Source organism: Scatophagus argus, chromosome 8 (genome assembly GCF_020382885.2).
Source record: "Scatophagus argus isolate fScaArg1 chromosome 8, fScaArg1.pri, whole genome shotgun sequence".
NCBI classification, from domain to species: domain Eukaryota; kingdom Metazoa; phylum Chordata; class Actinopteri; family Scatophagidae; genus Scatophagus; species Scatophagus argus.
Window position 1 is genome coordinate 11369470 of NC_058500.1, and position 24026 is coordinate 11393495.

At 41.9% G+C, this 24026-nt stretch overlaps 2 protein-coding genes across 4 annotated transcripts; both read right to left on the reverse strand.

The window, feature by feature from the left end:
- Positions 1 to 777: 777 nt before the first annotated feature.
- Positions 778 to 13288, reverse strand: atp6ap1lb (ATPase H+ transporting accessory protein 1 like b). The gene is made up of 7 exons (XM_046398104.1): positions 13034 to 13288; positions 6636 to 6673; positions 5728 to 5810; positions 3833 to 4071; positions 3576 to 3626; positions 3252 to 3495; positions 778 to 2904 (listed from the first exon to the last, which is right to left on the reverse strand). Exons 1-7 carry the CDS (start codon positions 13165 to 13167, stop codon positions 2668 to 2670), a joined length of 1026 nt encoding a protein of 341 aa, XP_046254060.1. The 5' UTR covers positions 13168 to 13288; the 3' UTR covers positions 778 to 2667.
- A 2328-nt stretch (positions 13289 to 15616) lies between these two features.
- b4galt3 (UDP-Gal:betaGlcNAc beta 1,4- galactosyltransferase, polypeptide 3) lies at positions 15617 to 23860 on the reverse strand. Of its 3 annotated transcripts, XM_046396910.1 has the most exons (8): positions 23542 to 23857; positions 22936 to 23009; positions 22289 to 22836; positions 21910 to 22145; positions 21361 to 21551; positions 20894 to 21016; positions 19913 to 20017; positions 15617 to 18956 (listed from the first exon to the last, which is right to left on the reverse strand). In XM_046396910.1, the coding sequence occupies exons 3-8, from the start codon at positions 22569 to 22571 to the stop codon at positions 18602 to 18604; spliced, it is 1293 nt and encodes a 430-aa protein (XP_046252866.1). In that variant the 5' UTR covers positions 22572 to 22836; positions 22936 to 23009; positions 23542 to 23857; the 3' UTR covers positions 15617 to 18601. The 3 variants fall into 3 exon arrangements, with proteins under 3 accessions (XP_046252866.1, XP_046252869.1, XP_046252867.1); XM_046396913.1 differs by lacking the exon at positions 19913 to 20017 and having other exon boundaries at positions 23542 to 23860; XM_046396911.1 differs by lacking the exon at positions 22936 to 23009.
- Between the last annotated feature and the right edge of the window lie 166 nt (positions 23861 to 24026).

A 24026-nucleotide genomic window follows, 5' to 3' on the forward strand; every position in this document is an offset into this window, starting at 1 on the left:
TGTGATTAGGCTATGAGTTTTGCTGGGTTGTGAATACCATGATTGTATTTTTTACATATACAATCCAGTCTAACTACACATTGGGACATTGAAACAAATAATAAAGTTTTGAATCTGGGAATAATATTTCAGGATTAACATTGTAGTGGCTGTCTGAGGCTCAATGTTTTTATGTGGTGTCATGTAGCCTACCAGCAGGTCAGTAATTATTTCCAATTGTTAGTCTGTGACACAAGCTGTATGACTCTGTGTTTGAGTAAGGTGAATTTAGTTTCAGTTCCTTGAAAATCTTTGCAGCTTTTCAAATAAAAAAATACAGTTGAAATGGTGAAGGATTTGGGATACACCATCATATGACCAGCAGGAGAAATATGAAATTGTGGCTCTGGTTTGAGATTACAATTTAACATCTGAATATGATTGCCTGTGAAGTATGCATAAGAGTGTTTGACTGGACAGGTGCCGGTGGATAAACTGTCCAAGTCAGGGGTACTGACATTTTAGGTCAGAGAGGTGAGAGGAGAGAGCAGATGGCACTCAGGAGGGGAGGCAGAGCTGGCAGAACACTTGGGCACCGGGTATGAAAGCTGTGGGTTAAGTAACAGTTAACAATATGAACAACATTTTGAGAAATACTAATAATAAAATGCAGTTTAAATAGCTTTGGTATCAGTTTGATTGTGATTACCAAAAAGAAGACCATAGCAAAATGAGTGTGATCCTGTATGCAGTACCACACAACTACTTAATATATAATCACAGTAGAGATTTTCCTCTGAATATCATTTATTGTTCAGTCTACATCAGTCGGTCTTTGGACAAACTGCCTCCACTCATTTCATAGTTTGTAGGATACATTTATGACCAAAGAACACATTTCACACTGCTACAGATTGACAGAACTGCCATATCGAATGTTAAGATATCTATTTACTGTCATGCTGAGTGTTTTTATCAGTAGTAATGACTTACTGATGCTGTTACTGCTGCTAGTGTGGCTTCTGGCATAATAATGGCATCTATAAGTCCCAGTGGGTGGACGGCATTCCATAGTATCGTCCTTCTATGGTAGGAATTTGTACTGTAATTTACAGTTAGATGAGACTGGACCTTACATTGACAGGCCCAGTTTAAAAAAAAATAGACAGACAATGTAATATGTTAATACTTTGTAGAAAAAAAATCATATGCATTGATACTTTCACCAATCCTCATAGCACAATGTCTTACTTGTACCTATGTTTATTAGTTGTGCAATATTTAAAGATAGTAAACAGCTATGATCGTATAGCGACCTTAATGTATCTACAGCTTTGTATATCCTTTTGGTTATGAGGATTAGCATAGTCATCCTGTACCTAATAGTATTTCATGAGTACATTGTATATAAAAAAAAGACCTTCGCAGAGTGACACTTCTGTACATGTATGTGTTTTTGTTTTGTACATAGCTGTAACGGTTAGCTTTCATTTTCACATTGTCTCACTCCGTCTCTCACCATATTTTATGGCAACTCTGTTGTAGCTTCACTTTGGCAGTCAAACCCAGTAGTGTGTACGGAGGACCCATGGCCTCCCTTGTCCAAACACTTGACTCTCAGAGAGTCAAGTCATCGCAAGACCCGCATTCCTGCCATGCCCTCGGACGGGCAGTCTTGTGCAGCATAGTTCATTATATAGTCTGATAGTTTGTTGTTAGCGCTTTCACAGCTAACCAATGTTGTGCTAGTTTGTAGAACCCCCTTTGTCTGGCTGGTCTGTAAAAGGCCATTTCACAGTTAAGTCCCAAGCAGCAGTCTTGTTCAGGGGTGGGGTGAGAGACTCCAGAGGCTCTGAAGGGCCAGTAGTGCTGGTCCATTCACTCCAGCCAGATGCTAGCCCAGTGGTTCCCAATATTTCCCCTCACTTACAATCATAAACTTTTTAAGCTCCTTCTGCTCTGCGCCATATTATTTTATTTTAAGCTGCAAATCATGCAAGACTCTCTGTAATCCCTATTATTAGGAAACACTGTGCTAGCTGAGATAGACCAGCCTTTTGTGGCATGCAGCTAATACGGCTATTTCAGCTATAAAACCGGCTGTTTGAAGTATATATTTGTTGCAGCAGTATTAGACAAAGTACATTGTAATGAAAGGTGGAAAGACAACGTGTGTGACGGAAGCTTGTAATATGACACTTGTGAGCCATGTAATACATACGTATAATCAAGAGCATCTGATGTTAGCTGTATTAGCTACGGGTGCTAGTCTTTTGTGGTTTTAATGGCTGACTGGGGTAAAGGCCTGTTTATACCGTTACCCTTCAGGGCCCTGGGTCTGTCCTTGACCTTTGACATTAAGATCATGAACCATCTCTCCGGGAGAGGCTCGAACATCCAAAGGCCTTATTCAAAGTATGGATACCAAGAGGAAAGCCAGTGAGGAAAGAAGAAAAAGTATCCAACCACGGTCTGCATTTATTTAAAGTAGTTAAGACTTAAAAGGTTTTCATATGAACAGGCAAAGTTGTCATTTTCTTGAACAAATATTCTGTGGAGGATACTTTTTCACTCTTGTATTCACTTGACTTCCCCTCAGCTTTGCTTCTCAGCTTTCTCTCTCTCTCTCTCTCTCTCCCTCTCTCTCCCTGTCTGTTCCCCTGCCGTCCTCCAGCTCTTCTTTTTCCTTCACAGGCTGTTCTTGTCTGGCAATTCGGCCTCTGGACTGCGGGGAAAGTAGACGGTGGCTTTGTGCTCCTCATAGCGGTCGATGTGCTTGAGGTGTACCACCATGTGTAGGGCATAGGCTAAGACAAGAAGCAGGATCAAAGATGTCACCAAGCCCATCAGGATGGCTGGCGTCAGGAAAGTGGCACAGTCACTGGCTGATGCAAACTTGTCTGACTGCACATTGAAGGCTTGGATCTGTAAGGACACAGTGAGAAGGCGGAAAAATGAGATTAGGCTAAACTAAAGAGGACAACTGGCTTACCAGGCACAGAGACACTGGACAGATGGACAGGTTGAGACAGCCTAGCAGATGGCTAAACAGACAGTGTGCAGACAGACTGACAGACTGCCAAACAGAAGGTAAACAGACTGACTGACTGACAGCCAGACAGGCGTAACACAAAAGGAAAATGCTGGCAAACATACAGACACATGCACAGACGTAGAAAACATGGGTGAAATGCTATGCTATAACAGTGAATGTGCAGACGTTACTAGAAGAGTTGCACAACAAACGCTGCGCCCCTTGTGCAAAAGTGTACCTGGAAATCAGTGAAAGTGATGTGCCAGTTAGCAGATGTGTCAGTGTGGGAGCTGGGCACTAACAGGGTGTCATATTTGTGCAGGCTGCTGACGTGCTGGCAATGGTAGGATGAGGTGGCAGGAGCGTAGACCTCGCTGGCGTTGAATGTAGCCTCCTGGGTCCAGTTGTAGTGGATGTGAACGCTGTCTAATGTGAACCAGTTTTGACCAGCTGCCTCATAAAAAGTGTTTGACATCTGAAGCCTGGGCAAAGAGACAATGCATTTAGATATGCACATAATCCACACATATGAACTTGTATCTGAAGAAGACTTGGATTTTACCTTATTACTAGACCTCGTAAGTCCTCCACATCACCAAACCTTAATGATAGCCTGTGGCAAAACAAAAGCACACAGATTAAAGAATTGGATTTAATACGGTAATGGAGGAATTTTAATCAGATCATAGAAAACATTAAATAATTACTCCCTTCCTACATTACCTTAGATGATTTTATTTATTTTTCTGTATTTCATATTAGGTGTTATCAAGCCTATACCAATGTCTTGGCTATATATGTGTCATTTTGGTGACTCACGTAGCTTTCTCTTTGGTGCAGATGGAGCCTTTAGTGTCTACGGGTGAGTTGGGATTGAAGACCCTCTCAGTCAGGTCAATAAAGGTATGGTTCCTGTAGCGGATCGCCAGGCGCTTGGCCTTGAACAGAATGCAGGTTTTCCCATTGTAAGACACACTCAGCGGGCCATAAGGCCCCATCAGAGACTGGAGCAGCTTCCTCTTACTGAGAGACATCCCTGGCTGGTGCCAGTTAAAAGGCTGTAAACATATTGAGAAAGAAGGTAAGCACAGGAGAAGTCAAGAAACTACAAGAAACTGGCCACCAAAGTGTGGGAAGAAGCAGTTACGCATTCTTTGACTGTACTCTAGAGGGCAGTTAGGTTGGTGTGCAAGGAAAAAGTCATAAACTGTGGTCTATTTCATGGGCAGGATATCTAGAAAGATGTAGCCCACAAAAGGTGCATACCTTAAAGCACGTGTGTCAAATTCAAGGCCTGCTGGCCAAATCCAGCCCAGTACCTCATTTTATGTGGCCCACGAGAGCTTGCAAAGAATATTGTTTTGGGCACATCCAATTCTGTGCTGCTTTGCGGAAGTACGATGTCCATTTTGTTATTTGCACACTGAAGCATCTAACTACTAAATGTCAATATAACCTAGATACCAATATCAAAAGGTCATTTTCAGCAGGCACTCTAGCTAAGTGGTTGTACCTAGTGACATTAATAGTAGCAGCCTAATGAAATGTCCAAGAAAAGAAAAGCTGGTGCAGAAACTAAATGTAACAAATACATGTTTGTGCTTAATGGAGACCAGCCTGCATGCTTGTTTGTAACAAAGTGGTGGCAGTGCTAAAGGATTTATGGCACAATTAATGCCACACTTTGCCACCAAACACAAGCATGTTAACCTTGCCACCAAGAAAAACAACAAAAAGTCAAAGAATTAAGACGCAGCCTGTGTTATCTACAGAATATATTCACAAAAGTCTCAGCAAAAAATGATGCAACAGTGAAAGCCAATTTTGTTTTATCTGAAGAAATCACTTGATAGTTGTCTCAGGTGATGTTTTGTTTTTGTTTGCTTTTCTCCTGCAACATGAGCCAATGTGGTTTCTGTACATCACCACCTTAGGTTTTTTTTATTCTACACAACTGATCCAAAACAAGCCTTCTTTGGCCCTCTTCAGCATGTTGTGATATAACATTTCACATGGCTTAAAAAAGATCTCCTTTCTTTAAAGCTTGTCATCCTGACTGTAAAATGTCAATGTCATGTAAAGTTCAGTGCTCCGACCACCACTGAATGTCAAATGAGCAGTGTCGACTTCTCTGTAGAAAACAGGTTTCTGAATTTGCATATAATAGCATGGTTGGGTTGCACTTCTACACAGTGCAGATAGAAAGAGCCCCCTCTAGCTGTTTAATCTCTTTGCTTATCTCATTGGAGGGTATTTAAGCTGAATCCAGTACTATTTTACAAGACTATGTAGCATGAGAGTCGTCATGGTTATGAAGTGGTTATTGTTATTTTTGTTGGTTTAATGTAAAATATTGTTAGGTATGGTAACTGAGAAGCTACAATACTGTTTACAGTGTGCAGAGGCTACTGCAAGGGATCAGTTAATCCATATGAAACAGATGTCACTGCGTCTGGATGCTTTGGCTGCTTTGACTGTGCATATAGTTTCACCGAATTTTCAGTCAGAGTGGTCTCACATATGCGGGTGGCAAGGGTGTTTTAGCTCTGGTGAATGTGAGACTGACAATATTTCCACATCCAAGGTCACGCTGTGTAGCTGAGTGAATATGCTCTGTTTTGCTTGCGTGCATCGCAGTGTGTGTGAGTCTCTGTTTGTATGCGTATGAGTTAGATGGTGGAGATAGTGAGGGAGGAATAGAGAGCGTAGCGTACCTGCAGTATTCTCCTGAGTGGGTTTTCATCTTCAGGCGTCAAAATAACCTCTTCACTTTCTAAGCCGTACCCACCATCTTGACCTGAAAACACATACCCACATTATGGCACCGTGGAAGATTATATCACTATACATATTAAGACGATTGCAACCCTACATCGCAGATTGCAGCATAATCAGAAAAGTTACACACATGTCACACGCTCGCCTGTGCGCACACGCACATGCTCACACAGTTCTGTTTCCATCACTTTTGGGGACATCACACAGACTTCCTGGAGGCTTAGCCACCAACTAACCATAACAATAAACATTACTTGGCTAATTCTAAGCCTTACCTTAACCTAACCTAACCTTAAAGGAAAGCTTCACCCCAATATTTAATATTTAATGCCTTACACACTTGGGGGGGTGCGTGGGCATCAGGCAGGTCCTCACAATGTGACTGCATAAACAGATTTTTGTCCCCACAACTATTGGAATACGTGTCCACAGACACACACACAGCACTACGAGATCCTGCACACACCTGTGCTGCTAAGGCTCCTATCTATTTCCAGTTGTTTTGCGTCATTGCAGTGACTCATCAGCAGTCTGTTTCACAGTTACAGTAGTATTGTTCATTGTTTACAAATACTCTTCATCCTGCTCCAGCAACATATAATTTGTGATCATATAACTTAAAGGGATCTCTCTCTCTCTCTCTCTCTCTCACACACACACACACACACACACACACACACACACACACTTCAAAATCTGTTGGTATTACAATGTAGCAAAAATGTCCCCAGCATTAAGAATGAAATGCTTTTGTCAGGACTATCTATCCAACACATCATCATCAAAATTACCATGGCAGGTCTGATTGAATCAGGCCTTGTGTCACACCAGATTTGTTACTTACTTGATGTGACTCTTGTTGCTTGCTTAGGGTTCTCTTTGCTGTGGAAAAGAATAGGAGACACAATTTGTGATTTCAAGATTTTTGTTTTTAATAATACTCCATAATATGTACAGAATTAACAGGCAAAAACATCTTTGAAGGTTCATCTATTTGGAAAAAAAGACACCCTTAACAAATTTGCATGTTGTTGAATGATTCTAAAAACTTATTGTTTACAGTTGTGTTGAATATGTATGAAAGTGGCTATAATGTTAAAATAAATGCACAAAAATGTTAATGCGCCTGACAGACTTATTCAGTTGCCAATTTTGCAACATATATGATCCATACAGACATTTGTGGACAAATCACAGCTGTAGAGTACTCAGTATAAACTTGCAGAATTTTACCCCAAAGTTTGCTTGTTGTCTACATTGCAGGAATCCAGTCTTTGTGTGTAGTGTATTGATTTTCCTAAATGTCAGATCTCTGATGTAGGACTGTCCTACATACTGCACAAGGGACAGAGGACAAAGTCCTTCCTTTTCCTTCACGTGTCTGCCCTAGCGGTCAGTCTCTCAGTATAACTAAACCCTGCACTGCCTTAGACTTTTTGAGCTTAGCCTGATCCTGTTAACTGTCTAATCAACGACGTAATACGCCAGCAATGGGCTTACTGAGCGGTCCTGCTGTGGTCAGTTTTGCCCGTTATGATGGTCCACCCAATACTCAGACTGCGTGGTCTGTCCTTGCCAAGCCGTATTGATCTTCTGAACTGGTTTGCTAATCTCCACACAATAGCCAGTCATGATAGGATTGTAAAAGGTTAACCCTAAAACTCGTGGGAGTGAGCATGACCAGAAGCATCTGTCTTTAGTGTTGCTTTTGCCAGGCATTGCTTCACTTCATTTTGTTTATCAGCATCCATCTCAAGTATTTCAAAACATTTTATGAATCGCATGACAAAAAAAGCAAAATGTGTAAAGACCTTCATTTGTGATATCATCTTTGTTATCCTTGGTTGAAGAGTGACGCTGTGATCTTGTAGGAAAAGCCTTTTTAGAAGATGCACAAGACTGAGGATGACCAGAATATTTCATACTAAATTTAAACAATCAAAAGCCAGTCAATAGCTGTGACCGCTGTTGTCAGGAACTGATCACAGTTTGTTTGTTCACCAGACACTGGTGCAACTACCCCATATAGTTCAGTGATCTATGAAGAGGAGCTCCAATTTACATTTTATACTAGGAACAGTTAGGAAATGACACTTCAAATGCTCAAAATTTTCCAAAAGCCTATAGTTGTACTACGTGACTTTATAATTTCATTAGTCAAAAAGTACTTTTCTGTGATTTGTAAAGGGAGAGTTACACATAATCTCAATTTACAACATTATCAGGCATGTGGAGGTACCCTCATTGTTCGTAGTGGCAAGAAAATCACATTCTCACTAAGCTGTAGGGAGCATTTATTTATTTTTTTCATTTGTCTTTCATGCTCAAAACCTCATCTGAATTTTGGCCAGATTCAATGAAAATATGGGAAATTCATGTCACTGTGACATTTTCACTGATTGGCCACATTGTTGGCTAATTTGTCCATGCCATCCGAGGCGCCCCTTCCATTCATCCTGACATTTTTTTTAAATTGTACTTATTGGTCCTGAATGGGCAGTGCAATTAAAGATCGAAACAAGGTGAGTAGACTTGGACAGCAGCTCACAAATGACAAGGCATTAGGCCAGAATGGCAGACATATTAGTACCAGCAGCCTGGAAGAGTTATCCACCTGTCTGGTGCAGCTTCCACCTGGGCAATATTGTGTAGTTTAGTGCTAGATGGATTAGGATTAGTGGTAAGCACATGCAGGCTAGGTCTTCTGGATCCCAAATATGGAGAGACGTAGGCCCTGAATAAGATGAAGAGATTAAGGCCTGATGTCAGCACTGACGGCATCCTGCAGTTCAAGTGCTAATTTATACATCCGAACTGACTTCTGAAATCAAGACTTGTACATCCTAGTTGAACTTTGATTGTGAGCATTATAATTTAGTTAAGTTTAAGGATGTTTATTTACTGGTATCTCTTCATGAAATATAATCAAACATGCACTTACCATCATTATTATTATTATCATTATTTCGTGGACCTTTATTCATTGCATTTATTATATTGGATTTCCACCAATATATCAATATTATACTTGTGATAATCCTGTTGCACCAATGTGTGCTGTCGTCAGCTCCAACGTCAGCATTGTGATTGGCTAAATTGGAGACGCATTTATGTGTCTCTGTGAGCACATGCTGGCATGAATGTGTAGAAATGTGTATTCCTGTGAACGTGCTTGTGTGTAATGCCTGTATTCACTTTTTCATCTTTTATGGTGAATCCAACTATTTACATTTGTCCAGATGAATGCTGGATAAGCATGTTTGTATATGAAAGAGCTGCCAAAATCACTATGCCTTTGGCAGCAGGCACCTGGGATTGAAACATCAGCAGCGCGGTAGATACTTGGATGATTCTCATTTATCACCTGCACTGATATATGAAACCATAAAAGTCTTAGAACAACTTAAATCCACTCTACACATCTAGGTACTGTTTTATAAATTTGTGTAAACAGTGCGCCACTACAGTGGGTGATTAACGACTGTTGGTGTCGTTGCAAATGAGCTGCATATGCAACCCGCCCCACCCTAGTTCATCCTAAACACAAATGAACAAGCACTACTTCCTCTGCACCTACCCAGGCCTCAGCTGGCTGAAAGGAGCCAGAGGACTCTGTGCGAGCATGAGTGTGTGAGTGCTAACTAAAGCCCAGTCGTTTGTTCCTGTGCCAGTTTCGCGAGGTCAGCAACCCGGGACTGCTGCGGCCTCATCATTGGCTCAGCCTGTCACACGGTGCCTGGGTGCTGAACAGGCCCTTTATATAATCAAAGCCATGCCAGAGCCACTCCTTGGCTCACCTCGCTCCTTAAACATGTGTGCACGCAAGTGTACAAACATCTACCTACACAAAAGTTAGAAATGTGCCCAGATTACTTCTACAAGATGACACTGAATACATCATGATGATTGTTAGTCTACTGTGATCACATTTACTTTTGGATAAGTAAGTGTCTGGCTCATAAATATTAAAACAACAACAAACAACCACGCAACTGATGGCATCTCGATCAATACATTTTCATTGAGTATATTCACATCCTTATTCAAGTACGTAGCTGGAGAGACAATCATCATCCCTGATACGTGCCTCTGCTGCGTGCTGCTGAGCAGAAAGAAGGTGTGGTGCCTCCTCCTAAAACTTGTAAACAAATCCTATTTGCCTCTGTTGCCACAGAGCGCTGAGCCACTGCATTTGGACTCTCTGTGAACCATTCAAGCCTGTCTATCTGCCACAAAAATATAGTGTTGGGCACCAATATCTAGTTTTTGGGTACTGTAGTTAACAGTTTTCTATGCGATTTTTGTCGCTCAAGCTAAAGAAAGGGTTTTCAGAACCCCCATCATTTTGTATATCAATAGTGTATCAGGCTAAAGTGATTTGTTCTTATAATCATATTTCCTTATATTATACCTGTGAGAAATTTCAGACCCAGCTCTGATAGTATTTCACAGTGTACAGGGTGAACTACTTATAAAGTAATGTTAATCTCTGAGACAGTATTATTTTGCGTGTGTAAGTATATTCTAATTTAATTTATATAACATTACTCAGTTGTTGGGTAAATTATTGTGTCCCTGACAGGAAAAAAGTCTCACACTGTGCAGGTGCTGGTGTGTTAACAGATTGATTAGTGCAGATTAAGCTGTCAGAGATTACCAAGACGCCATCAAAAACCCTGCTGCCAAGTTGACTTGATCTGTTTTTACTCTGTTTGGATCATGAATCTATCTGCGAAAAAAAAAAATCAAACATATTTATGGAGTCAAATAATACAAGAATGTTGCAAAAATGTATTTGTTTTTTTATAAAGAAGATCCGTGATCAGTCCTCCAAAACTCAATACTTCTGTGTCAGTGTTTGACAGTATTAAGGTAAATCCGAGCACATGTTTACTGCACTCTGTAGTAACAAAATCCTCCGTAAGACGAAATACTACAAACATCAACAAATATGGAAGCGAGAGTAAGTTTTGCAGTGCCGTTGTGCAATCTTTCACTTTTTACCTGTAGTTCTCTAATTCTACAGGAGTTTTTGTTTCCTGCGTTTCAAGATTACTTTGTAGCTTGAGAGTGAGCTTAAGTGGTGTACGAGTGTTGTGCTGGTCTAATTGTGCTGACCTCAGTTAGCCTTTGTAAGCATTTCACTGGCCGGTTTTTATTAGATAGTGTGAATGATATAATTTAATTTGAGTACATTGTGGCAGGTTCTAGAAATTGGATCATATTGTATTTAATTGACTTGTGTAATTGTTTGAGTAATTCACAGGGTTAAATTAACTTAACACTGGTCTTCATGGGTAATTGATTAAAGTTTTGTTGTAAGCTGAGCTTGTTATTGAGTTGAATTGACTTGACTTGAATTGTGTGTGTGTGTGTGTGTGTGTGTATGTGTGAAGTGATTAGCTTTTATATCTTATTCTTCTTTTTAAACATTTAACCTCACTTGTTTCCTGCTAGCAAGAGACATGTTTTGTAATAAAAACAAATTCAACAGCACCAATTTTTTTCCCATTTGCAGCTATGAGCTACAAATCTCTTCTTGTATTACTGCCCTCTCTGTCTTTGCCTGTGCTGTTGATAGACTCGGTTGAGTGAAGAGGTCATTTCCAAAATTACATCTTTGGACTCCTAATCTGTGCCCATATTTGGAATATATTCATTTTTCTAACACATTTTCTAGAGAGTGATTGGATGACGATCAATATTGAGGCAGACAAATATATAACCATTCAGCAGGTCCTTTCCAGCTTGTATTTTTAATAATTTTATAAAGCTCTTGGTTGTCAATCTTAGTGCAGATGGATATTTGTCATCATATCACATATGTCCACGTTATGATGGCACAAAATCACGATTACTGAGCATTTTCTCTTCATGTCTTCCTGCTACCCCCTGTCTGTCAGCAGTTGAAACTTTTAACTCACTGTACCTTTCCTTCTGCATTTTCAACCAATGTTATGCACCCTACAAGGCCTCTGAAATGACATAAAAGGCTACTCTTACATAACAGCATCTTGGAGTGTGTCAGAGCTAAGAACAGAGCTGTGACGGGAGATCGCAACTGTTACGTTGCAGGGTTACGTACAAAGTTTGATCCAGGGAATAGGCTCAAAACCCCAGGAGAAATTAATGTAGCCCTTCTCTGTCAGAGTGACTACGGTGTTAAGATAGGAATCTGTCAGGGTTTCACAAATACTAGATAGAGCTGGAATGAGACCAGTCCTGTGAGACTTTGTATATTGAATTCGAAATCCAAGTCGTCTGTGCTACAAATGTGTTCCCAGATAACACTGTTTATGCAATAAATGAAAGCGTGACAGTTATATATCTTTCTCTCTTCAAAGTGTATTACTGACCTGAAAATGCAATAACAAGACAAATTGTTTAAACAAGGATTGAACAACATTGTGTCAGAAACTGCAGCATTTTATGGCTTTGAAACAGCAACAGAGGACTGTGAGAGCCACCATGCGTGGCATAGTTTCAAGGGCCTTTCATGGTTTTGGCACAATATTATTGCCTTGATGTCTCTCTCTTTTAATAGGCAGGAACTGTTGCGAGCTAAGGCCCCTGCTGCCGGCTCAGTCCCGTCCCTGTGACACTGTTGTGTGTGCCCTCAGGTTTGAGCCTTGAATATTTTATCCAGATTTGACCTGCAGGACTGCATGTGCATTATGCAGACATGGCCGGCTAGAATTCCTTTCTCCACTCTTCCTCTCGCTCTCTCTTCCTCCCTCCCTCTCTCTCTTTCTCAATGACTGCATCAGTAAAAGGACCCCAACAGACCATCCCTGATGCATCCTCTCCTCTCTCCTCCTTGTTTACCTTCCCTCTGTGCTGCTCCCCCTTTTCTCTCCTCTCTCCTTTCCTCTCTCACTCTGTACCTCTCCTGCAGGCCCACTGCCCCAGCCTTATTTAGCTCCCTTCTGCCAGACCAACACTACTGTACAGAGACAACAGCCCCATCCGTGATCGATGAGCAGCGTCTGATGCAGTCCCTAACACTGAGACAAACAAAGCCTCACAGCTCAGCTCTCTCGGTTATACCAGTACTGTCTGCATTCACGATTTGTGATGCACCCAAGGTGAGATGAGGAGAAGAGAGGGAAGGCGAAGGAGAGAAAGAAAGACCCTAAGTGAACACATCAGCATCCCAGCATCCCTGCATGCATCTCCTTGTACCCCCCACCCCCCTCCCCTACACCCCTCCTCTGTTCACAGCCGTAGAGAGGATGAATTTACCTTCTGTCCAGGATTTCAGGCACTTCCTCATAGGTGAGTCCCGGCTGCAGCTCGTCCTCAGTGAAGGAGAGCCCAGGCCGGCTGAGAGCAGACAACAAGGCAAGGGAGCAGAGGAGGAATGCGTGTGCAGCCATTGAGACAATGAAAGGAGACTGCCGCTGGTTGAGCTCCGCTTCATAATCTGCTCTCCTAGCAGCGCCTGACTCCCAGATCCTCTAACTGGCAGCCACTGCGGCCAATCAGCAGCGAGCAGGACCGATCAGCGTGCGTCACAGTCCCCTCGCTGCACTCTCCCTCCCACCCTACTCCCTTCTCTGTCATCCTCCCTCTGCCTCTCTCACTCTGCTCACCCTCCCACATCCACTCCTGTGTTCTCTATCTTCTCCTCTTCTCTCCCATGCACACATAGCTGCAGGCAAGCCCTAAGTATAGACATGCTCATTCTTTTTCATAACACATTTCATCATACCTATGCTACCTACAAATAAAACACTCATAGACACGCATGTACTCACACACAAACGATGGCACACATGCCTACACACACACACACACACACACACACTCTGACACATGAGCAGGCTCACACACACACATCTGTGGAAAATCACCTGGGAATGTCAAGGTCAGATCGTGGAGGAGGATAGGAAGATGTTTACTTGACTTTAGGTAGCCTCAAAAAAAAAAAAAAAAACAGAACCATGACTGCATGACCTAGATCTCCAGTGTGCTGCCACAATAGCAGAATTAATTCACTTGATCTTTGTGTTGTTGTGAGCACTGAGAGGGCCTGCGGCTGAGGAAATTGTCCACTGAGGCTGCAAATATGGATGACAGGAGCAGCTGAGCAGCCGTGGGATGAGACGGGGATGAGGGTCCAACTCTGATGACCCTGACGGCTGATCCCGTTTCCTCCTCATTATTTAGCCCCAGTGCGTGTGACGCCTCAGGATCTTGATACATCCTCTCATTTCTTTTATTTCCATATCCGATGATGTGATGATTTTCAGAGCAGAACATTAGAAGTGGTTATATAACTAAATGTTGTGACCTACTATAATGGATATTCACATTGATGAGTGGCAATGATTCACACTAAAACTTCAGAGCAAAATTTTAGATTCCTCCTCTTATTTTTCTGTCATAACACAGACAGAGATATTCTGACTATGAACACCCTTGTGCACGTTATCTGTTGTACTGTTGAGATTTAATAGCTCTTTTACAAACATTTACATTGTATATGCATAATAATAATATTGATAATAACAATAAACAATATAAGTAATATATAAATCTGTTTGCAAGCATTTGTGCACTCAGAAAGCTAAAGTATTGAGGGTATGAGAGGTCAGCTGCGTCTCCTTGGCCTATACAGTAACAGGAGGTGACTAAAGGCTGCCTCAGCCCTCTGCGTCTGCCTGCCACGGTCACTTCAGCCGGCCAGTGTGTCAGTCTTCTGGAGGGAAAGTGCAAACTGTCACCGCTGCCATCACAGAACATCCCACAGAAAGACGTGTGGCGGCTTTAAAAGAAGATAATATACTATGATGTCTTATAATACTAGCATTGTATATTGGATACACATCTCTCCGCGATGGATGGATAGTATGACAGATTATCTCACAATATTCTTATTAAATGCCCCGCTTTTATTACATGCTGTTTATGAAAATGTGGTAACTGCACGTGACACAAGTTCAAAAACATATGATGCAATGATTTAGTAAGAAAACAGCCCAAGTGAGACTATGTAACTTTTGTACATAATAACACAGTTTCCATCATACACATGAAAAATTGAGTTGATAAGCAATAAAATCGACTTTTTTGCCTTACTTGAGCTGGTATTACCATTGGCTTATGGCGACTAATGCTAGAAAACGTTAGCTATTAGTGTCTTTATGACACTAATAGCCATTCCCCTACTTGCGCTACCGTTACAGAACGTTTTAGCATTTACCATACTTGCTCTTCTACAATAGACCAGCAGTGTCAACAGTATTGTTTTTTGTTGAGCCTAGTAACTGTGTTATTTAAATTTTATGGTCCTGTTTGAGGCTGTGGTCTGTGCTGCTCTGAGACTGGTTGTAAGGTGCTCTTTTTTTGTCCAGTCAGTTCATGAGTTTGTGTTTTGCCCTGCTTTGGTGAGTCATACAGCAATTTTGTATTATGAAACACATCGAACGTACAGAGCTGGGGGTTACTGTCTATTTATAGGTATGATTTCATATCCAACTTTTTAATCCTGCTCTTTGTGCCAACATAGAGCACTGAAGCCTCCATTACACATGGTGATGTAACAGGTTAGTGCAGTTTTAGATTGCACCACATCATGTGCTGATGATGATATATGACTGCCAATCTACCAGTTAGAATCTGATCTCCACAACATTAAAGCTGTGGGAGCATTAATCATAATGCTAAATGCTTAAAAGTCCTCGAGCATGTTGTGGGGGAGTAAGTGCATCACTGTAAGTATTTAAATGTATTTATAGTGCAGTGTGTGTATTTAAGTGTGTGTAGCTCCACATGTACGGCACTGCATAAATGTTCGTTAGATTCATGATAGAAAATCTGGGACACATTTCATGATGTGTTTTTATTGGTAGACATATTTGCTTGCTGTCACAACACTGTCCATCATAGTTCACTGCTTGTGTCTGTTGCCTTTTTGATGACCTTGCTCTCTCCCTCTCTCTCCACACACACACACACACACACACACACACACACACACACATACACAGACAGAATCTTTCATAAAGGAAAGGTCATTAAATGAGGCAACATAAGATGACTACAGGTGTCACTGCATTATACAAATATCACGGTTCTTCACTGTAACTGATGCAATGTATTAGTTATGCTTCATTTGCCATGACGAACACAAGCATCCCGTCTTTCTAGTGAGTTGGTTTTCACATCTACATATCTCAAACTCATAATCTCTTTAAATAAAAAATGTAACGAAGACGTTTCAGTCCCATTCACTGAATTTGCATTCAACTACACAGTATATATTTCCAACATATATGCAAAAACATCCTTTATAAAAACTAGCCTATTTATTAAATATAGAACAATCTCCAGGTAAGCACACAGTTTGCTGATTAATCTGCAGAGATTACATAATGGCATTAAATGCTTGCAGTAGGTCACTGCTTCATGTCATACAGGTGTTGTAACAGGCAATATGATAGATGGAGGATACAATATCTACTGATATGCAACTAAATTATCATGTAGTACAAAGCTAAGAATTGAGGCCTTATTATCTCTCAGTGTACTCTGCCATCTGTTTGTACAGCGCTCTAGGTTTAAATCAATATTTACGGTAATCATAAATAAACATATAATCCTTCTATAAAACTAAATCCATTCATGAAAGACTCACCATGTAGTTTTTAGTTTTTAGTAGAGTCACTCTACACCTTTAAGCTGCCAGGATCAGTCATGTGTTACTACGCAAACAAGAAACCATCCACACAGAGCGATGTAAAGACTTGATTGGCTGAAACCTGTGAATGGCAACCGTTTCTGATTAACATTCATGTCACAACATTGCAGCTTCATTCAGTCCTTGGTTCCTCTAGGCTCGCACTATGCCAGCTGGTGCCACCTGAGGGCGCTCACATGTAACCCAGAATTAAGTCTTCAATCCTTCAGTATTATGGGCTTATTTCATGAGGCACAATGTTCACATAAGATACATGGAGATATAATATAAAGGGATAATAATCAGCTCTCCAGTGGAGAATGGCCTTTGAACCCCTTAAACAAATACACACTTTAGGAGTCTGTGCACTGATCTGACTCAATAAATAAATGAATAAATAAATTACATTCAAATTAGAATATGTAATACATTACCTGTTAGTATGATAAAACACAGTTCCACACAAGGAAAACTGCGTTACAGTATGTCAATATTTCAAGCTAATATTATACAGTTAACCATTTCCCTAGTCAAACAGCAGCAAGAAGTCTTATCCTACCTGATATGATTCAAATCCCTGACCACAAACTAAGCTCAACAGCTAAACCCACACCTCACAAAAGGTGAACTAGGATGAGAACTCAAAACAATACATTCCATATGGCTGATACGGAAAAAAAAAACCTCAATATGTGAGAGATGCAGCGGCTTTTAAATCACACATATAGGTGATAAATGACCTGGTGACACAAATATTCCCACATACTGGTCCTAATTTGGCAGCCCTCAGAATAAGAGAATTCAATTATCAGGCAAATATTCGTGTTTCCTCCTTCCTTGTCTCCTTTCCTTTGAGACACAAAAGCTTAATTCTAGCAAACGAACAAAGATAAGGTGTAATTTGTAGCTTTTAGATGCACCAGGGACTTTCACAATATACTGAAAGACCCTCTGTAAAGATGTCAGGCTAGTAAAAAGCTGACTTAGAGCTATACACAGTGCTTTATCGTAACTACAACCTCTTATATTATTAAAACACAATCCAAATGGGCAAACCTGTAGTCACGTGCTTACAATATCATCCGCAATTTTGCTTTTTTTTTTCCATACCTGACTAATCTAAAAGAACAAATAAGAAAATCACAGATAATATCAGAAGCACAAGTCTAACCATGTATCAAGAGTATAGTCAAACTAGACAACAACTACCATGCCAAGTCTATGTTTATCTGACAGGTGTACAGATAGTCATGAAAATATTTCCTCACGTTGTTATGTGGTGGAATACAGAATTATCTTACCATATGATTTGATTGTCTAGAAACTAAATGTCTGCGAAAGAGGCACCAGACTCTAAGGACAAATAAAGCAAAACAGTAAACAAATAAAGAAGTCTCTCTATATAAATATAAACTTTAGAATTGTCTCTCAACTATGGAGTTGGTCAGCGCTTGATCAATGCACACAAATAGAAAATGGCAGTCCTGGAACAAATCACTTGTTCTGATCTAGGATCAGCTTTGGCCTCCCAGCTTTCTAACATTTGCCGTTACGCAAGAGAGGCAAAATTAATCCGAGGTCAGCGTCTAAAAGCAACTATACCAGTCTAGAAAATGAGCATAAAAGAGAGAAGGCACAGAAACACAAACCCACGGTGAGGTGGGGTGTACTGACAGCAGCAGTTTTTTTGGGAGCAAACTGGGTGAAGCTAGGGTTCTGCTGGCAGCACATGGGTTGCTTGCAACTTGCAATGTCTGGAAAAGAGCACAGATTTATATATTTGCTGTGTCATTTTCATTTAGTTTCTTTTGGACCTCCACGTGTATCCGACTGAGTCCTTCACCGTTCTCCGGGCCCCAAACTGGTCGTCAGCCTGACCACAGACTCGTGTCAGCCACGAGTCACATTCACAGGATGATAAACCAAATGCGACTCAGTCGTGTTCCTGAATGCACTCTGCAGAGAACAGTGGCTTCTTTACTTTACCTAACCTATACTGAGCATAGAAAGCTGGTCCCACAACAAAACAGATACACTGCTTTTTTTCATATTGTCTTTCGGATCAAAACGAAGGGGAGCGCCGCTTTATGCTACAGATGAGACACAGTCCTTTCATTATACACATCATCCTATTTCTTAACACCTGTATTCTCCTGTGTCGTTTGATTTCCTGCCTTTGATTGTGTAGAGTCTGTCTTTTCACCCACTGCCTTGACCACAGTCAAATTTGACGCCACAGCTCCATGGCCCTCTCGCCTTTTCTCCTGTTTCACTGCTTCCGTCTTGCTGGTGCTACGTTGGTGAGCAGGGGTTGTTGTTTTCACATGGATGGGCGTTTTTCCTGGGGGCAGACGTGGGTCTTCTCCAATGTTGACCGTGAGGTTGGTGTAGAGAGGCTCCAGCTCTTTGGAAAGGAGCTCATAGCTCAGAGAGTTCAGGCCATCAGAGCGCCAGTTAAGTCTGGTCCTTTTCAGAAGGTCAAATCTAGATGGAATATAACAGCACAGGTTTGTGTGTGGGTTTCAGGGTCAAACTTTAAAAGGGATAGTTTGACATTATGGGAAATGTGTTAATTTGCTTTTTTTTTTTATTGCCAAAGGTCACATGAGGAGATTGATACCACTTTCTTGTCTGGCTACAGCCAGAAAACTGTTAGTTTATCTAGGCCTGTCTAGACTGGAGTAGGAGGAAATAGCTCACCTGGCTCTGTGCTGGAGTTTCCACTTGAAGTCACCAACCCCAGCACATAGCCACTGGAAAACCTAATGTTGTGATTACACCTTTGCACTGTGAATTAGTGAGATCTGGAGGTGCTGATTGGAAGGATTTGTGACCTTTAGACAGAACCAAGCTAGCTGTTTTGGAGCTGTTTACCCCTTACCCCCCATTTTCAGCCTTTATGCTAAGTTAAGCTAACAGGCAAGCATGACAGTGGCATCGATCTTCTCATCTTTGCAAGAAAGAAGTAAGCAAATTCTTCCTTTAACAATTCAACATAAAAATACTTCTCCTTAAACAATAATCCTGACACAAGGAACAAGGTTACTCTTAATTATCTTTGACATATATTCCCATGTGAACGTAACTTGCGGTGGTACAGTTGAGTTGCAGGAACTTTTTTTTAATCTGACAACAAATAAGCATACTACCTGAGGCTGTAATAATTGTTGGCCTGACAGAATGAGTAGCAGAAAATGCCAGCCCCACACAAAACGGTGTGTCAACACAAAAGGAACAATCATTATTGTAAAAAGCAAACAAAACATGAGAAGAGCTGGACATAGAAAAGGACAGGACAAAAACATGGTTCTGATGCAGAAAGGATGCCAGGACAAATATTAGTGGTACAAAGTGAGTGTTTATTTGCCAATGTGAAAATTGCTGTCTTATAGTTGAAAAGATTGCAAAGTGTTTGTGTTGGTGAGCGTGTCTGTCTCTACCTGCGTGGGTTTTGCTCATTGCCTTTGTCTCCTTTATGCTTGATCATCTTGTAATGACCAATGGCCACTGGAGGGCGCATGATCTTCATGCCAGACAGACGTACTCTGCATAGACAACACACAACAGGGAGTCAACAGGAACGGCAAATTCTCATTCACTGGAAAATGTCAGAGCCGTGATAACATTAGATCAACAAAGCCTGGCACTTTCTATCTTCTATCACTCAAAACAACAGCAACACTCAATCTAAGAACATCTAGCCTCTCAGGGATTAATTTGAAAACAGAAAGATAAACAAAACAAGATAGAATTGTCCGTGATGTATGAAATTAACGTACTTGTACGGTGTATAGGCGGTGGAAAACACTGTGGTTCCCTTTTTCCATCTCTGTCAATCAGAACACGGCGTAACTAATGTTGTGAATGTTCACGTGGTGCAAAAACATTATTGCAATTTTGTGTCATGTAAGAATTAGTGTAAGCTCTTTGGTTTTAATTTTCTTGTTCAGTTCCTCTCATAACAGTCTGGCAAATGCAAGAAGAGCCATAGAGACGGAGAGAAGGGACCGCAGCAATGAAATGAGATGAAAACCGCCTCAAAACTCCTAAGCATGCAGCCCAGCCCAAACCTGCAAGCTAGCCCAATGCGAACATACTCACTGAGCCCACTCCAAGAGACAAACAGCAAAGCCACAGCGTTGGGAGGGGACGTGAAGATGAAAGATGATGTTAGGACACACAAAATAAATGTGAAAGAAAAGCAAAAGGTGTTGACAAAACTATTAACATGAGAAAAACATATGATTGAATGATTTTTTTAAAAAATGGGGGAAAAAAGAAAAGAAACAGAGACTGAAATGCATGCATGGACTTCTGATGCTGAACCCCAGGTGCACATCTCATGTGTCAACATGCACAGTTTAGAGTTCACTCTGACATCATACAGGATATGAACCTATGACCCCATTCACACCTCTCACCTGGCAGCAATGTCATCATCCTCTCCACCCCAGCCCCAGTACTGGTTAGGGAAGCCGTTCATCTTCATGTACTGGTCTGGGGTCACTGCAGACACCCCACCAAAATACTGTGGGTACGGCAGCCTGGGAGGGTCACATGACCAATGTGTAATATTGAAAACATCTCAGAACAATACATTTATATGGAAGTCAGCTTTGCTAGTCTTGTTATTAGTGCTATCTCAAGCAGATTTGACATGTGAGGTTAGAGGGGTAAAGAGTCAAATAGATACCAAAACAGACTGCATTAACTTCACTTTCTACATTCTGCTTTGCAGAATAATCTACATCACCACAATACAGCATCTCTGTGTCAGGTTAATAGCAGGAGCATCTGTATTTCTGATCGTAAAGAAAATCATATCTTTGAGATTTCTAAATACTCCGGTTTAACCTGATCCACGCACACATACACACCGTGCTTCTACCTGTATCTGAACTTGTCCATGGCCACAGACAGGTGTGTGGGGAACTGTTTGTGGCAGGTGTAGGTGTTGTGGTCATTCTCAGGCAGTAGGTCAACATCATGCAGGAAGATGCAGCTCCAGTCTTCATCTCTGAGGGCCTCCCGCACCCCAACATTCAACAGCTTGGCTCGGTTAAAAGTACCGTTCCCCCACTGAAGGAACGGAGACAGGGATTAACACACAGCTACATGCGGATGTATTAATTCAGAAACAAATAAACCATGTGTACTTGCTAAGTACTTGATTCTCACTGGTGAAAGGACATCATTTGAGGCGGGTTTATGTAGAACAACAGATGATTCATAGACATCTGCTGGTCTGGTTAAAGTTCAGCTATTGCAACCACAGGATAGCAAGCTATAGACATTATGACTTATAAATGCCCTTAGTGTATAATAATATTGCTTTAAATATTTGGTTAATTCGATTTACATTAAAAAAAATATTTTTGGCACTTGACTCGAGTGTCCTCAACAGTAATAACAGTAATAAACTTGTACGAAACCTGACCTGCTGTACTATATAGATGCTGTAGTGGATCTGCTGTCTTTGCAGGAAGGGGTGGAGGTGATAGAGGAGGGCACGGAGGTGGGTCTGCCTGTTCCGGTATGGTACCACTATTGCTGTGTGGTGGCGGGGTTCACAGTCTGGAGGCCGGTAGCGTCCGCCTGGCAACACCAATGGGTTCCTCTGTCTTATCTCCTCCAAAGACAAAGGAGAGGAAAGATGGACAGACACAGGTCCGACTGGAGGAAAGGAAGGGAAAGGAAAAAATGTTCAAGTCATACCGATTGACTGGCTTTTGTGGCTTAGCAGAAGGCCACACAACCATTCACTGTGCATTTTACTGTGTATGCACACAAAACAGCACACATTTAACCCCTCTCACCCAGCAGCGGGGAGGGGATCTGGCAGTCTCTCAGCGGCGGTCCCGTGGCAGGGGGTCCAGTGCCAGAGTTGCGAGGCAGGGGAGGCGGCACTCCCAGATGACTGAGGTTGGTATAGACGTCGTGAGGTCGAGAGTAATCAAACTCCGGCTCTGTGGTGTGCACCAGAACAGACACCAGGCCCCTGAAGCCCCCGAGGGAGAAATAGAGAACAAAGGCAAATTGGAAGCCCACCAGCAGGGCCAGTGTGCATGGGGAGTCCAGCGAGCGCCCACAGCACGCCATAATGAGGTTGTGCAGTAAAAGTCAACGTGGAGAAAATAAATGGAGGCGGGTGGGAGTGGGGGTGGTGGGGTGACAACACGATGAGGGTGAAGGAAGAGGTGGGAAATGAGTAAGGAACGGCAGAAGGAGAGGAGGGGAAGGAGTCAAGGAGTTAGCACTGAGGACCGCTCAGGCGTGCAGGAAGGAGGCGTCGATCTGTAGGAACAGGTAGCAGTGGTGGGGAAGCACAGGCAGCACTGCCATCACCTCCTGACCTCAGACTCCACTGAGAAGAAAGAAGATAAATACTGTCACTTAAATTATATTTATTGCTGTTATTGGTCTTTTATTATTATTGCATCACACTGGTCTAGATGTCAGGTACCTGGATTTCAAGGGTCTAATTAAAACCTGTCCTCCATATCTCTCCTCCTCTTCCTCCTTTCATCATCAAGCTTTCTGTAATTAAAAAAGACCCGAGTGACTAACAACACGGCAGCAGATTTGTCTATGCACCACTACTGCAAGCTAAAATAAACTGGGGAATGACAGGAAGCTACAAACAAATGTCATCTTTGCTTCTTTATTTAGAATGGCTTATTTTCAGCAGTGACATTTCCAAAGGGCGTGTATGAAGATTCGCTGCAGATCTATTAATCCAGCATCACAGTTTCCTGTTGGCCCAAATAGTTACATGCTATAGCAAGCTCTAGAGTGATCACTGGAGCAGAACCTCCTGAGAGGAAACCAGAATCCAAAGCTCTGAAAACACAGATGAGCGTTGAGCAGACACAGCACCATGGTTATCAGGACAGATAGCCTTCACTCCAGGTGATTAGCCTATCAACATCTAGGCCTGTGCAGGCACTCGTGTACATTTATTCGACAGGATCAGATGCTACATTTCTCCCGTCGACTCCGAAAACAATTTCAGCATGCGCTGATTTTTATGATAAGCTCCAAACGAGCTCTGCAGCGTCAGGGGACTCACCAGCACATCCCTGCGACGTTTCAAATCCAGCCCCCGGCTTCCTCTGAGAATCGACGGGCCGCCGCCGCCGAGTGGACGCAAAGGACCAAAAAGATAGGCTACAGCTCGTTTTATTGATGCTGATCGCTCTTCTTACTCGTCCTAATCTCTCATCCGAGGCGAAATCTCTCCGTGACTGGTTAGAGAAAGCTGCAAACGCTTTACACGCAAGTGCATCGCCGCATATCCGTCCAGTGTCAACACAGGCAAGTGCGCTCTGCCTCATCCCTCCAGTATCACTGTATCATTCAATAAAATGGGCTGCGGCGCACGTCGGTGACGCGCCGAGCGCCAGATTTGAAATACGAAAAGGAGATTTTGATTTTGCCACCGATGATTCAATGATAAACGCATAAAGATTTGACCATGTGAAATGAGTGATCAAAGATCCCTGATTTGGACATTAGTTCGGCGAACATCTACAACAAAATGAGACGCATACATTC

Bases quoted from the DNA above. Each gene is read 5' to 3' on its own strand.
- atp6ap1lb (XM_046398104.1), bottom strand. From the start codon at position 13,167: ATGGCTGCACACGCATTCCTCCTCTGCTCCCTTGCCTTGTTGTCTGCT. The intron at 6,674-13,033 runs GTAAATTCATCC...TCTTTTCCACAG, and splicing joins CCTGAAATCCTGGACAGAAG to CAAAGAGAACCCTAAGCAAG. The intron at 3,627-3,832 runs GTGAGTCACCAA...GTTTTGCCACAG, and splicing joins TGCACCAAAGAGAAAGCTAC to GCTATCATTAAGGTTTGGTG.
- b4galt3 (XM_046396911.1), bottom strand. From the start codon at position 22,571: ATGGCGTGCTGTGGGCGCTCGCTGGACTCCCCATGCACACTGGCCCTG. The intron at 22,146-22,288 runs GTGAGAGGGGTT...CCTTTCCTCCAG, and splicing joins GATCCCCTCCCCGCTGCTGG to TCGGACCTGTGTCTGTCCAT. The intron at 21,017-21,360 runs GTAGAAGCACGG...TGACCCTCCCAG, and splicing joins ATGGACAAGTTCAGATACAG to GCTGCCGTACCCACAGTATT.